A 14,509-nucleotide genomic window follows, 5' to 3' on the forward strand; every position below is an offset into this window, starting at 1 on the left:
CAGAAGCTCTTAACTACCAGAAATGTATGTATTTTGGTCAACTTTAGCAGAAAAGGTTATTAAATATATAAAACCCAGCCAGGTGAGTTTTGTAGGCCTGTTATTTGAGCTACTTGGGAATCATGAGTTTAGTGTCAACCTAGGGAACATAGCAAGAACTTTCAAACTAAAATCGGGGCAGGGTAGGCACTGCACACCTTAAATTCTAGCATGGTGGAGGCAAAAGCAGGTGGAGCTCTGTGATTTCAAGGCCAGGCTAGTCTGCATAACAGTTCTAGGCCAGCCTGAGCTACCGAATAAGAACTTGTCTCAACAAATAAATAAGCAAATAAACCTTCTAGCTATCTGGATAGTTGGACATATCTGCACTTACCAGGAAGTTGGCATTTGTCATAATAACTTGATCTTCATGGTGTCTGTGGTCTTGATGAAATGTATCTGACAGCTCAGGCAAAGAACTCATCCAGCCAAAGACAGAATTTCTAAATCCTGACATGTAGGTCATTTCCCATGCAGGGCAAATGCTGTCTTGATCTTGTGCCCAAGGTGTCTCTTAAAGAGATGACAATGCCTCAGCTCATAGAGTCACCAGAGGAATCTTCAAATGATGCTTTCAGGTAGACATAGGTCTAGGAAAAAAAAAAGAAATATTACCTTTTGCATTTATGTATAAGAGTGTTTTATCTGTGTATGTATGTGTACTCTGCATTAGTGCAGTGCCCCAGGGTGTCAGAAGAGGGCATCAGAATTGTAAATTCAGATGGTTGTGAGCTACCCTGTGGTAATGAACTTGAACTCCTATCCCCTGGAAGAGCAAGCAGTCAGTGCTCTTAACAGTTGAGCCCGGACCTCCAGACCCTGAATTTATGTTCTTACAGACTTGCCATTGAAGTAGTTTTTTCGCAAGCTTCACTGAATGGATGGAAGGGCTGTTTACCAGCCTCTCCCCTTCCCCAGGCAGAGTGTACTTTGACAAGCTAGGAAACTGAGTCAGCTAGTCCAGAAACAACGGAGACAAATCTACAGCTGAGTAGGGTGGCTCTGAGGTCAGGTTGTCTGAGTTACAGCCTGGCTTTGGCAGTTCTGAGTTGGTAGACTTGGCAGAGGAATAGTTCCCATTGTAAAGAGCTGAGCAAAGGGTAAACGATAGAGGACATGCATAGATTTGGCCTGTGCCTATTCATCTTAACTGCTCATAACAAGAAGCCAGAAAATGTTATCAGTATCATTTACCAGAAACAAGATCTTATAACCAAAGAAAGGCAGGCATAACCATGCACATTTGAAACCCCAGCATTTGGGAGATTGAGACAGGATCAAGAGGCTGAGGTCAGGTGGGGCTACATAAAAAGTTCAAGACTAGCATAGGGTATATAGCTAGACCCTGCCTCAAAATGTAGATAGATAGACAGATAGACAGATAGATAAGAGTGCTGGAGAGATGACTCAGTGGTTAAGAGCACTTGTTGATTCTGCAGAGAACCTGGCTCACAACCATCTGTAACACTGGTTCCAAAGGACCCAACACTGTCTCTTAGCTTCTGTGGGCACATGCTGCCCGTGCATACACACCAGCAAAACACTCTTACATGTAAAAATAAATATCTTTAATTGTTCTAATGAATACATAGAGAGATCCTGTTAGTAGGCTTGAGTCATCAGAAGCTTATCTTTACAACTCTACCCATTTCCACTATCTTTATTGTCCAACTACAGGATCAGGGTTCTCAGGAAATGGAGGAAAGAGCAACCAATCAGCTTCGGACCAAGGGAAAGGCAGAAATATTAGGGACAGATTGCAGAACACAATCCATAACCTCAGAAAGGCTTGCTGTGCAACTGGATTCAGCATAAAAACAGATCTGGTGCCCCAGTAGCAATGCTGGAGGCAAACAAAGCATAGCTTCAATCTGCTGAGCACACATCCTGTGCCCAGACAAGTCAGGGTCAAGTATAGAACATACACTTGCAGGCTCCACAGAGCCCTGGGACATTCTAAAAGCAGGGAAATTATTGCAGTGATTTATCCTTTGTTGTTAAATCGTACTGAAATGGGTAACGTCAATGAATGCAATAAACCAATTCTATGAATACATGCTTAATGTCTACTATGTGCCAGGAGTAGAGCAACGCCCATGCAGACATATTTCTGTCCCCCATGCTAGAGGGGACAGATGATTAACAACTAATACAGGTGTGGTGTGATTTGTAATTCTAACACTCAAGAGGCTAAATCAGGAAGATTTGGAATTTGAGACAGACTGAGCAATATAGTAAGTTGAGAGAGGTGCAGGGGAGAGAGGGGAGAGGAGAGACTGGTACAGTAGGTCACTTTCTCTGGAAGTTACCAGACGATGCAACTGACCAAAATAAGGAGAGGAGGGATGGGGAAATGATCTTAGGGTTAACTTGTACACAAAAATATAGCAAAGGGCTTAAAAATCTTGTGGAGAAACCTACAAAAACACATTCAGGAAACTTAAGGAAAAAGCATGAGGCAGCCAAGTGTGGAGGCTCACATTTGTAATCTCAGCTGAGGCAGGAGTAACATTGTGTGTTTGAGGCCAGCCTGGGCTGCACTGAGTTGTAGGCAAACTTGAGCTACAGACAGACCTTGTCAAAACATAAATGAAGCCTGGATATGTATCAGGGTTGGCAGAGTGCTTGCCTAACAAGAACAAAGTCCCAGGCTTCATCTTCAGCACCACATAACGTGAGTGTGGTGGCTCACACCTGCAATCTCAGCACTCTGGAGGAAAAGGGAGGAAGATCAGAAGTTCAAGGTCAATGTTGGCCACATATTGAGTTCCAGAATTTGAAGCCAGCCTGAGCTATATAAGACTCTGCCTCACACACACACACACACACACACACACACACACACACACACACACACACACACACACGAGCGCGCGCGCGCACACACACACACACACACACACACACACACACACCACTACATCACACATACACTCACACCACCACCAATAACAACAACGACAAAAGACATGAGGCTATCATATGCTTATAATATATAATATGAAGTTTATATTCAGAAATTGTGCATTTAAAAAAATAACCAGAGGAGAAATGGGGGTGAAAAAAGTTGTTGAAGACAGGGTCTATTATGTAATTCTGGCTAGCCTAGAACTCAAAGATCTGCCTGCTTCTGCCTCCTGAATTCTGGTGTTAAAGGTGTGCGCCACCATGCCATGCTTGGTGAAATATTCTTCCTATGCTATCTGCTCTACTACCTCTACCATCAGGACAATAGAACCTATCTCGATAATGTAGTCTTCTATTTTTTTAATGTGTCTTCGTCTGTGCACCATATGTGTGCTTGCTGCCTGAGGAAGTGGTAAGCCTCCATGTGGGTGCTAGGAATAGAACCAGGTCTTTTGCAAGAACAATAAGTGCCCTTACCCATGGAGCCAACTCTCCAGCTGGATAATGGAGTCTTGACACTGGTTACTCGAGGCCTTTTCTTCTTCTTGGGCAGAGAGTAGATTATGAGTAAAAGGCTTAATTCAGTAAGATTGATATTTTGATGTCAGCCTGAGCTAAGAGGAAGCCCTGTTTCAAAAGAGAAACAAATATTCTAGTACTTGGGAGGAAAAGACAAGTACATCTTTGTATTTGAGAGGCCAGCCTTGACAGCCTGGTCTGCATATAGTTCCAGGTCAGCCAGGGGTACATATCTAGACCAACACACACACACACACACACACACACACACACACACACACACACACACACAACACACACAAAATCATGTGATCAGATGAGTAATTAAAAGATGGGCTAGGTGGTGATGGTACACACTTTCTTTTTTTGTTGTTGTTGTTTTTCGAGACAGGGTTTCTCTGTGTAGTGCCTATCCTGGCACTTGCTCTGGAGACCAGGCTGGCCTTGAACTCACAGAGATCCGCCTGCCTCTGCCTCCCAAGTGCTGGGATTAAAGGCATGCGCCACCAACGCCCGGCTGGCACACACTTTCAATCCCAGCACTCGGGAGGCAGAAGCAAGCGGATCTCTGTGAGTTCGATACCAGCCTGGTCTACAGAGTGAGTTCCAGGAAGGCCAGGGCTACACAGAGAAACCCTGTCTCGAAAAACTGGAAAAAAAAAGAAAAAGTGAAAGATGGAAACAATTCTGGTAAAAATAGAATACCTTTACATTAAGTATGGGGAATTCAAACCTGATGTGAGAGTGAAGTGAACCTGTGAAAACAGGATTAGTTACCAGTGAAGATGAGTTTGGTTCAGATACATAGGGCTCTTGTAAGTCAAAAATAGATAGTAAAACTGGTTGCATGGACAGTATAGAAATATCAACAAACCTAATCACCACGGTAGGATATGCCTTCTTATTTCCTGCACCTTTAATAAAAATTACGATCACTCTTCTTCCCCTTTGTTTCACTCCTGCAGGAGCCCCTCAGTTTTTGCTATCTACTTCAGACACATCACCTGTTTGCTGCTTTTCCCACAACCCTCAATGTTCATCCTTTATCTTGCTATAATTTGTTCTTTTTGACATTCTCCTACATCTCATACTCCTGACCAGTACATGTCTGCCAAAATCCAGCCCACCCTAGACTCATTTCTCAAATAGTTCAAGAATGAAGCAGTCACTTTCCTTCTACTTAGCATTCATTCCCAATTTTTTCTCCTTAAAATGTTCCCATTTCCCTCTTTCCCACTCTTCACTTCCGTTGATATTGGCTTGGCCTCCATGTCCAGTAACTCTGCTCCATTTCCCTGTCCTTTCAATTCCAGAATCCTCACTCATATTTACCCTTTTGGGATCAACAGAGTTTTGTTTTGCTCTAGCTTCTCTTTGACTTTCAATACTTCTCCAATCTCCTTCATCCACCCGATTCCCCAGAGCCTTCTCCAGTTATGTCTTTTTCTTCCATAGGAACAGATTCATCAGCGGTATCTTTCATCTCATCCAAGACAGTATTGTCAGTTTCCACCCCTTCCTCTGCTTCCTCTTGTTCATCTCTCCCTTGTACACTTTCAGAAGGAATTTGTTCCAGACTCATATTTTCCATAATACTTTCATCACCAGTAATACTTTCCACTCTTTCAATATTCTCTTCTACTGTATTTCCCATTTGTGAATGCTGTTCCAGCTTCATCTCATCGGACGGTACTTCCTCAAAATCTGACTTCAGTTTATCTCCAGTGGATCCCAGATTTTCATCACCAGTCCTAGGCTTCTCTTCACTGGGCCTTAATTTCTCTCTACTCAGCCTCAGCTTCTCATCACTTGACCTTGCCTTCTCTCTGATGGACCCCCGCCTCTCTCCTCTGGACGCCTTCTCTCTGATGGACCCCCGCCTCTCTCCACTGTCAGATGCCTTCTCTCTGATGGACCCCCGCCTCTCTCCACTGTCAGATGCCTTCTCTCTGATGGACCCCTCTCTCTCTTCACTGTCCGACACCTTCTCTCTGATGGACCCCTCTCTCTCTCCACTGTCAGATGCTTTCTCTCTGAGGGACCCCTCTGTCTCTTCACTATCCAACACCTTCTCTCTCACGGACCCCCGCCTGTCTGACAGTTTCTCTCTCACGGACCCCCGCCTGTCTGACAGTTTCTCTCTCACGGACCCCCGCCTGTCTGACAGTTTCTCTCTCACGGACCCCCGCCTGTCTGACACCTTCTCTCTCACGGACTCCCGCCTGTCTGGCACCTTCTCTCTGATGGACTCCCGCCTGTCTGGCACCTTCTCTCTGATGGACCCCCGCCTGTCTGGCACCTTCTCTCTGATGGACCCCCGCCTGTCTGGCACCTTCTCTCTGATGGACTCCCTCCTGTCTGGCACCTTCTCTCTGATGGACCCCCGCCTGTCTGGCACCTTCTCTCTGATGGACCCCCGCCTGTCTGGCATCTTCTCTCTGATGGAGTCCCGCCTGTCTGACACCTTCTCTCTGATGGACTCCCGCCTGTCTGACACCTTCTCTCTCACGGACCCCCGTTTCTCTCCATTGTCTGACACCTCTTTGATCGATCTCCGCCTGTCTGACAACTTCTCTCTGATGGACCCCCGTTTCTCTCCATTGTCCATTTTTTCTACAACAGACCTCCTCTTCTCTTGCCTGTCCACCACCTCCTCTCCCATAGACACCCGTTTCTCTGTCTTGTACATCAAGTTCTCTCCTCTCGAATCCAACTCCTCATTCGGCCTCAGTTGATCCCCTCTGGACCTCAAGTCCCCTCCGGTGGTCCTCAACTTGTCCTTAGACGTCGGTGTTTCTTCAGGCTCTGCTGTCATCTCTGCCCTAGCTTTGAGTCTGTACTCCGACCGAATGTCCTCTGGGTTGTCATCCTTCGTGTCCTGATGTAGGCTCGATCTCTCTTTCGAGATCTTCTTTCCCACGACTTCCAGCTTCCAGTTCTCAGATTCCAACTTTGGTTCCCACAGTTTAGATTTTTGCTGGTTTCTGTCCAAGAGTTCCACTCTCTTCCCAATCACGATGAGCCCACTCCAGGGCGTCCACACTTTCTCTTTCTCTGGCACTTGCTCCTCGCAGTTCGGCTCGGGTAGCTGTCCACTGTGGACTTGGGCCTTGCCCCGGGCGCCCCGTGCCCGGGCCTGAGTGCGTCCCCGCGGCACCCTAAACTGCTTACTCCGTACTTTCAAGCCCGGCTGTGAACACCTGAACAGAGACTCCTTCTCCACAGACATTGCCGTCTGCCCTCGGCCCTAGCCCCCCTGGCCCACTCGAGTTCCCCATTCCCCCCTACCCAACCCTCCCTCCTACCCTCGCCCCCCTCCCGACTCCCCGCCCCGACCACCGCCTGGTGGCGCCCAGGTGCTCTAGTGCGCATGTGCAGCGGCGCGTGCTGGTTAGAAGGAGGCGGAGCCCGGAACGGCTGCGTTTGTAGAGTCCACCCGCGGCCCTGTCACGTGACCCTCGGGCGCTGGCCTATCCTGGACCGGCTCTCTGGTGCCACCTACAAACTGGCACAGGATCGACAGGCCTCAAAGCCAATAGCAGCTCGCGTGGTAGAACTGGTGCCCAGTCAGAAGGAGCAGCTGCAGGCCATAGGAACCACCCAGGGAGGTGGCGGCGAGTGTCTGTGTCAGCTGATAGGATCCCTGCGGGGTCCCCTCATCCAAGCTCTTGGAACGCAGGCCGTGGCCAGCTGTAGGATTCTTGTGTGTCCCAGCTAGGAGCACCATGGAGGAGCATCACCAGGATACTGGGAAAGAGAGTAAAGGAAGGAAGCAAAACTCCTTCCTACTCCACCTCACTCCATCATAACATGCCAAGCAGGGAAAGAGACCAGCGCTTCTGTGGCCCCTGCACAGGGGCAGATTGAGGATACAAAGATACTCAGGGTTTTACTTCAGCCTGCATAGATGGAATCAGACCTGTCACTGTCACGCCCCTCCCCAGGACCAACTTGGTACTGCCTCGATGGGGGCGAACAAGGCAGTCTGCAAGTGACTGAGAGGTTGAGAGAATCCTGTTTACAGGCTCACCTGTGTATTTGTGTTCCCATATTTATAAAACCATCCATTCATTCTTCATTTTTTTTCCTTTCAGCCTCGTTCACTAGTTACTGAGGATATTCATTGTTTTGGGACTTGCAGAAATACAGACTTGAGGTAGGGGTTGAAGGCTCTGGTGAGCTGTGACAGAGGTAGGGGATGGAACCTGTATGGCCCATTCTGGAAGTCACATTTCCCTCAAGCAGCCACCAAGCAAAATAGATTTGAGTAGATACAGACATCAAGAAGGAAGCCAGGGACTAGGGGCCCTGCTGTACCACGGAGCTAGGCTGCCTGTGTTTGAAGGTGGGGAGTGGGGCAGACAGCCTGCCTTGGGTCAGTCAGCGAATCTAAGAAGTTGAAAGTAGGATTCAAGGGGAATTTGGAGAATAAGAGGGGCTGATCTGGCTTTCTGTTCTCATATGTTCATATTAGAAAATACGTATAAATAGCTAGGCATGGTGATGAACACTTTTAATCCTGAACTCCAGAGGCAGAGGCAGGAAGATCTCTATGAGTTCAAAGGAAAGGAAAAAATGAAGAATGAATGGATGGTTTTATAAATATGGGAACACAAATACACAGGTGAGCCTGTAAACAGGATTCTCTCAACCTCTCAGTCACTTACAGACTGACTTGTTCGCCCCCATCAAGGCAGTACCAAGTTGGTCCTGGGGAGGGTGTGACAGTGACAGGTCTGATTCCATCTATGCAGGCTGGTCAGCATGGAGAGTTCTAGGCCAGCCAGGGCTATGTAGTGAGATCTTGTCTCAGAGGCAGAAGAAACCAAAAAAAAAAAAAAAAGCCAAAAACAAAACAAACAGAAAAACACACACACATTAAAAAAAAATAAGACGGGCATTGCTGGTGCATGCCTTTAGTCCTAGCACTCAGGAGGCAGAGGCAGGTGGATCTCTATGAGTTTGAGGCCTGCCTGGTCTACAGAGTGAGTTCCAGGACAGACTCCAAAGCTACAGAGAAACCCTGTCTCAAAAAAAAAAAAAAATCAAAAGCAGAATATATGTTATTTGTATACATATATGTTTATGTACTTAGAATATGTTTATAAAGTGATTAGAAGCCAGGTGTAATCCCAGCACTTGTGAGGATGAGGCAGGAGGATTACCACCAGTTTGAGGCCTGCCAAAGCTACAGTGTGAGACTCTGCCAAAAATACATAAATTTATTTCTTTATTAGAACAATGCCTAGAATATTATAAGGCCAAATATGAGTGTTACTGACTGGTATTGTTGTGGTTGCTGTTGTTAGAATGTGTTGAACTATTAAACTGATGAGTGTACTCTAGATTTGTACGGGCCATATATTCTGAAAATCCTTTTTAATATTCATCCCCTAGATTAAATACTGCCTTCACAAAGTGCATCTTTCAGGGCTAGAGAGGTGGCTCAGAAAAGCACTTCCAGAGGTCCCCAGTTCAATTCCCAGCAACCACATGGTGGCTCACAACCATCTATAATGAGATCTGGTGCCCTCTTCTGGCATGAAGGCGTATATGCAGGCAGAACACTGTATAGGTAATAAAAATAAATAAGTACATTTAAAAACAACCCAAAGTGCATCTTTCAAACTAGAGAGATGGCCCCGTGGTTAGAGTTCTTGCAGTTCTTGCAAAGGACTTGAGTTTGGGTCTCAGCACCCACATCAGAAGGCTCCAAACTCCAGCTACAGGGGCTCTGATGCCCTCTTCTGGTCTTCCTAAGTACTTGGGCTAAGTGTGCATACTCATGTCCACACACATGCACATAAGTTTTAAAATTTTAAATTAAATGTAGAGACATTAAGAACACTAAAGGACTTGGAAAGTCTGACTTAGTGGCACATTGCTTGCCTAGCAAGGACCCCAGTTTGAGCCTTAGCAATCCAAAAATAATCAATAATAATGATGATGATAAAATAAAGTAGCGGAGAAAAGATAATAACATAAAATATTTGATTAATCTTATTAAAGACAAGAAAAAATAATAAAAAGGTGAAACACAGCAGTACAAAAAATGATTAATATCTGAGGATGGATATGCTGTTATCTGATCTAGCCTTACACAGTTTATGTACATATTCAAATGTCACATCAGAGTCGATTGCAGTGGTACAGACCTATAATCCCAGCACTTAGGAGTTGGAGCCAGGAGATTCAGGAGTTCAAGATCATCCTCAACTACATAGTGAAGTAGAAGCCAGCCTGAGCCACATAAGGAGACCCTGTCTCAAAAATAAAGAGCAAAAGAAAACAACAATGACTTTTTTTTTTTTTTTTTTTTTTTTTTTTTTTTTTTGGTTTTTCGAGACAGGGTTTCTCTGTGGCTTTGGAGGCTGTCCTGGAACTAGATCTTGTAGACCAGGCTGGTCTTGAGCTCACAGAAATCTGCCTGCCTCTGCCTCCCGAGTGCTAGGATTAAAGGCGTGCGCCACCACCGCCCAGCTACAACAATGACCGTTTTTAAAAAAGAGTCTAAATCAGGCGTTGGTGGTGCATACCTTTAATCCCAGCACTCGGAGGCAGAGGCAGGTGGATCTCTGTGAATTCCAGGCCGCCCTAGTCTTCAAAGAGAGTTCCAGGACAGTCTCCAAACCTACAGAGAAACCCTGTCTCAAAAAACCATAAATAAATAAATAAATAAAGACTAAAGGTTTTCAGCACATAGAAATGACAAATCTTTTCAAAGATGTAAATTCACTGGGCAGTGATGGCGCATGCCTTTAATCCCAGCACAAGGACGGCTGAGGCAAGTGAATGTCTGAGTAGTTTGAGACCAACCTGGTCTACAGAGATAGTTCCAGGACTGCCAGGGATACACAGAGAAACAAAGGAGGAGGAGGAAATGCTAATTGCCCAGATTTGATCATTTCACTTTATACACATATACCAAATTACCATCACTGAAACCAAAAATATATAAAATTGTGCCAATGTAAAGTACCTAGAAACAGTATTTCCGGCCAGTGAGATGGCTTCATAGGTAAAGGCCCAGGCTACCAACCCTGACAACCAGAATTTGATCCCAAGGCCCACATGACTGAAAGAGAGAGTCCTACAAGTCGTCCTCTGATCATCATATGCATGACACACAGACAGACAATTATAGATAAATCAGATACAATAAAAAGATATTTTTCCCAGAATGCCTCGAGGGATTTAGCTATGGACATATCTACACTTTTATTCTATTCGGTTTTTTGAGTCAGGATTTCTCTGTTAACAGCCTTAGCTGTTCTGTAGACTATGCAGGCCTACTAAATGCTAGGATTTCATGCCTCTATATCATGTGTAATGTGTCTCACTTCTCCTTTCTAATTTTGTTATAAAGATTTATTTGTATTATTTATGTGATGTGTGCTAAAAGTGCCCATGGAGTCCAGAAGTCCAAGCTGACCTTGAACTCACAGAGATCTGCCTGCCTCTGATAAGAAATATGGGTCACCATTTCTGTCATACAATTTTTTAAATCTTTTTTTTGTTTTAACTTTTTTGTTTTTATTTTTAGAGACAGTTTCTTTGTGTAGTCTTGACTATCCTAGAACTAGTTCTGTAGACCAGGCTGTCTTTGAACTCACAGAGATCTGCCTGCCTCTTGGTCCCCAGTGCTAGGATTAAAGGCATGTGTCACCACCACCTGACTTTAATTTTTTGATTTATGTGTATAGGTGTGTGTGTGTGTGTGTGTGTGTGTGTGTGTGTGTGTGTGTGTGTACCATATTCTTGTTTTGTGCCCATGGAAGTCAGACAACTGTGTCAGATCCCCTGGAACTGGAGTTATAGACAGTTGTGAGCTGCCATGTGGGTGCTGGGAATCAAGCTTGGGTTCTGGAGGAGCAGCAGCCAGTGCTCTTAACCATTGAGTCATCTCTCCAGCCCCACAATTATTTTAAAAGTCATAATCAGAAGCACAGCTCTGCTCCTACCTTATTTAAGTGGAAGCAGTCTGCCAAGAGGAGAGACAAATGGTGGCAACAGCTACACGGCACAGATGTCGTCTCTATGCCACTGGCCTGTACCCCAGAGAATGATGGTTCCAATTGGATTTTTTATTGCTTTAAATTTAAATTTTAAGGTTCATTTTTAGTTACATGTGTATGTAGTTACATGTATTTAGTTACATGTGTCTGTATGTGGCTATGTACATGAGTTCAGGTGCCCTCAGAGACCAGAGGCATGAAATCCTTAGAGCTGGAGTTACAAATGGGTGTGAGCCACCAGACTTGGGTACTGAGAACTGAACTGGAGTCCCCTGGAACATCTATATGTGCTCCTAAACACTGAGCCATCCCTCCAGCTCCTGTGGTAGTTTTTATTTTATTATGATTGTTGGGAAAAGATTGAAGGGGACCCCCACCCCCAGCAAAGCAGGGGCTTCCTCCCTGAGCCTGAATTAGGCACAAACCACAGCAAACATTTTTTTTTCCTACAAAGAGATCCTTTATTAAGTGGTGAAGAAAAGTTAAAGTGGCTGCTTTCTGACTCAGGCAGAAAACAGCAGCAAATGACATTGGAGATGTAATTTTTAAAAAGAGAAAGAGGGAGCCGGGCAGTATTGGCACATGCCTGTAATCCCAGCGCTTGGGAGGCAGAGGCAGGTGGATCTCTGTGAGTTCGAGACCCCTGGTCTACAAGAGCTAGTTCCAGGACACCCTCCAAAGCCACAGAGAAACGCTGCTTTAACCTCCCCCACTCCCAAAAAAAAGAAGAGGAGGAAGAGGGGAGGTCTGTGTTAGAATGGACTAGGAGGTGGTGGTATATTTTAACTGGGCATGTTAATTAGAATGTCCACAAGGAGGCTTTGGATTGCTGGACTTCAATACTTTGATAGCTAGACCCTGGTAGTCAGTCTCAGAAGGAGGAAGTATCCAAATAAGGGAATAGACCTTGGAGGCTAGCTTTAGGGATGTACTCTGACAGTTTTTAGTAGACAGAGGGAGTGGGGAGAAGGGCGAGGCCTGCCAGAGCCATGCTCACACTTGAGCTGGCCAGAGTCCCTTCAGAGGTAGATAGAGAACACCTGCCATGGGAGATGTGTGGAGATCAGAGGACAACTTTGGTGACTCTTTCCTCTTTCCTCCATGGGTTGCAGTTCTAGAAATCGAACTCAAGTCACCAGGTTTTATGCATAGGGCATTGTCTCCAAAGAACAAAAACAAAACCTTATGTATAATTTACAACTCTCTCTCAAATTGCCAAAAACATTAAGAAAAAGGGAAAAGAGTCCAGGTGTGATGGATGGCTCACTCCAGTAAACCTGGCCACTCCAAAGGATTAGACAGGACAGCCAGTGTGGCTCCGATTGCTAAGCCTGATGACTTGAGTTCAGTCCCCCAGATCACTTGGTGGAAGGAGGGAACTGACTCCTTCCAAGTTGTCCTCTGACTGCCACATGTTGACCCCATAAATAAATGAATAAATGCAAATTTTTAAAATAATTCTAAACCAAAAATAAACAGAAAAGCCATGCCTTAACGATAGCTGCTCGCTAGCCTGTGCAGGGCCTGTGTCCATCCACAGCATTGCAAGAGAAAGGAGAAAGACATAACAAGACCCAAACCGTAAAATATAATCAAGTTAGATTAGTGAGACAATGTGTCAGGACTGTAGTTCTTTAGCAAGACAATATTCCAGGAATGCAAGGTGCTGGACGTTTGAAACCAGCCAATGAGATCCAGCATAAATCCAACTAGGAAGCTTGGTTTGTCGTCATCGTCCCCAACGCCTTGGATCCCGCGCCACCTCCACGCCCCACCCCCTCGAGGGCACTTGGTGCAAAGGACCCCCAGTCGCCCGGTGCTGCCGGTTACAGGAGCGTCTCTCCACCGCCTGGTCATATGTTACAAAAACCAAGGAGCAGGAGCCGCCCTGGTGCCCAGCCGGAGAGTGGCACCTCTTGGGAGGTCCCTAGTAGGTCCGGACACCCCGATGCCAAGCAGGACACCACTGGCACCTTGTCATCGAGCTCCCGCCTGGTCCAGGCCACCCCTGCTCCGGAACTCCGGACCCAGAAGCAGCTGGAACTGAAGGTGGCAGAGCTGGTGCAGTTCTTGCTGATAAAGGACCAGAGGAAGATCCCCATCAAACGGACCGGTATCCTGAAGCATGTCATCCGAGACTACAAGGACATCTTCCCAGACCTGCTCAAGCTGGCTGCCGAGCGGCTCCACTATGTGTTCGGGTACAAGCTGGTAGAACTAGAACCCAAGAGCAACGCCTATATCCTCATCAACGCCCTGGAGCCAGTGGAGGAGGATAGCGAAGTGAGAGGCAACCAGGGAGCGCCCACCACCGGCCTCCTGATGATTATTTTAGGGCTCATCTTTATGAATGGCCACAGCATCCCAGAAACCGAAGTCTGGGATTTTCTACGTCGTTTGGGAGTGTATCCCACCAAGAAGCATTCAGTTTTCGGGGATCCGAAGAAACTCATTACCGAAGACTTCGTGAGACAACGTTACCTGGAGTCCCGACGGATACCCCACACAGATCCTGTGGACTGTGAGCTCCAGTGGGGTCCACGAGCAAATCTGGAAACCAGCAAGATGAAAGTTCTTAAATTTGTGGCCAAAGTCCACAATCAAGATCCCAAGGTCTGGCCCACGCAGTACTGTGAGGCTTTGGCAGATGAGCAAAGCAGGGTCGGACTAAAACCCAGTGGTTCAGCCCCGACTTCTTGAAACAAGTGCTTGGGATTTTCAAACACAAACAGGAAAAATAGGGAACATGGGGGTGGAGGGAGCATATTTCCACAACAATTAAAATATACTATCTTTAAGATGTGTTCAGTTTATTTTTTCTTTTAGAATTGTGATATTTCATAATACTGTGCCAGGCCGTGGTGGCACATGCCCTTAATCCCAGCACTCAGGAGACATAGGCAGGTGGATCTCTGACTTTGAGGCCAGCCTGGTCTACAAAGAGTTCCAAGACAGACAGGGCTACACAGAGAAACTCTCTCTCTGAAAAGAAAAAAAAAATGTGTTATTTTTCATTTACAGATATTGTG

At 45.9% G+C, this 14,509-nt stretch overlaps 2 protein-coding genes across 4 annotated transcripts in view; one reads left to right on the forward strand and one right to left on the reverse strand.

Moving 5' to 3' along the window:
- Nucleotides 1-6,755, reverse strand: part of LOC103164384 (uncharacterized protein PF11_0207) — a 46,056-nt gene extending 39,301 nt beyond the window's left edge. For all 3 annotated transcript variants that reach the window (XM_035442032.1, XM_035442033.1, XM_027408595.2), the window contains exons 1-3: nt 4,340-6,755; nt 3,424-3,573; nt 374-629 (exon numbers count right to left, since the gene is read on the reverse strand). In XM_035442032.1, coding sequence (XP_035297923.1) covers nt 4,868-6,694 — 1,827 coding nt within the window. In that variant the 5' untranslated portion in view covers nt 6,695-6,755 and the 3' untranslated portion in view covers nt 374-629; nt 3,424-3,573; nt 4,340-4,867. The remainder of the gene's footprint in view (nt 1-373; nt 630-3,423; nt 3,574-4,339) is intronic.
- Nucleotides 6,756-6,835: 80 nt separating this feature from the next.
- On the forward strand, nt 6,836-14,180 carry LOC100763256 (non-structural maintenance of chromosomes element 3 homolog). The gene is made up of 3 exons (XM_027409166.1): nt 6,836-7,157; nt 13,021-13,076; nt 13,194-14,180. The coding sequence occupies exons 1-3, from the start codon at nt 6,836-6,838 to the stop codon at nt 14,178-14,180; spliced, it is 1,365 nt and encodes a 454-aa protein (XP_027264967.1).
- Nucleotides 14,181-14,509: the final 329 nt, after the last annotated feature.

This window comes from Cricetulus griseus, chromosome 3 (genome assembly GCF_003668045.3).
Source record: "Cricetulus griseus strain 17A/GY chromosome 3, alternate assembly CriGri-PICRH-1.0, whole genome shotgun sequence".
Taxonomy (NCBI): Eukaryota; Metazoa; Chordata; class Mammalia; order Rodentia; family Cricetidae; genus Cricetulus; species Cricetulus griseus.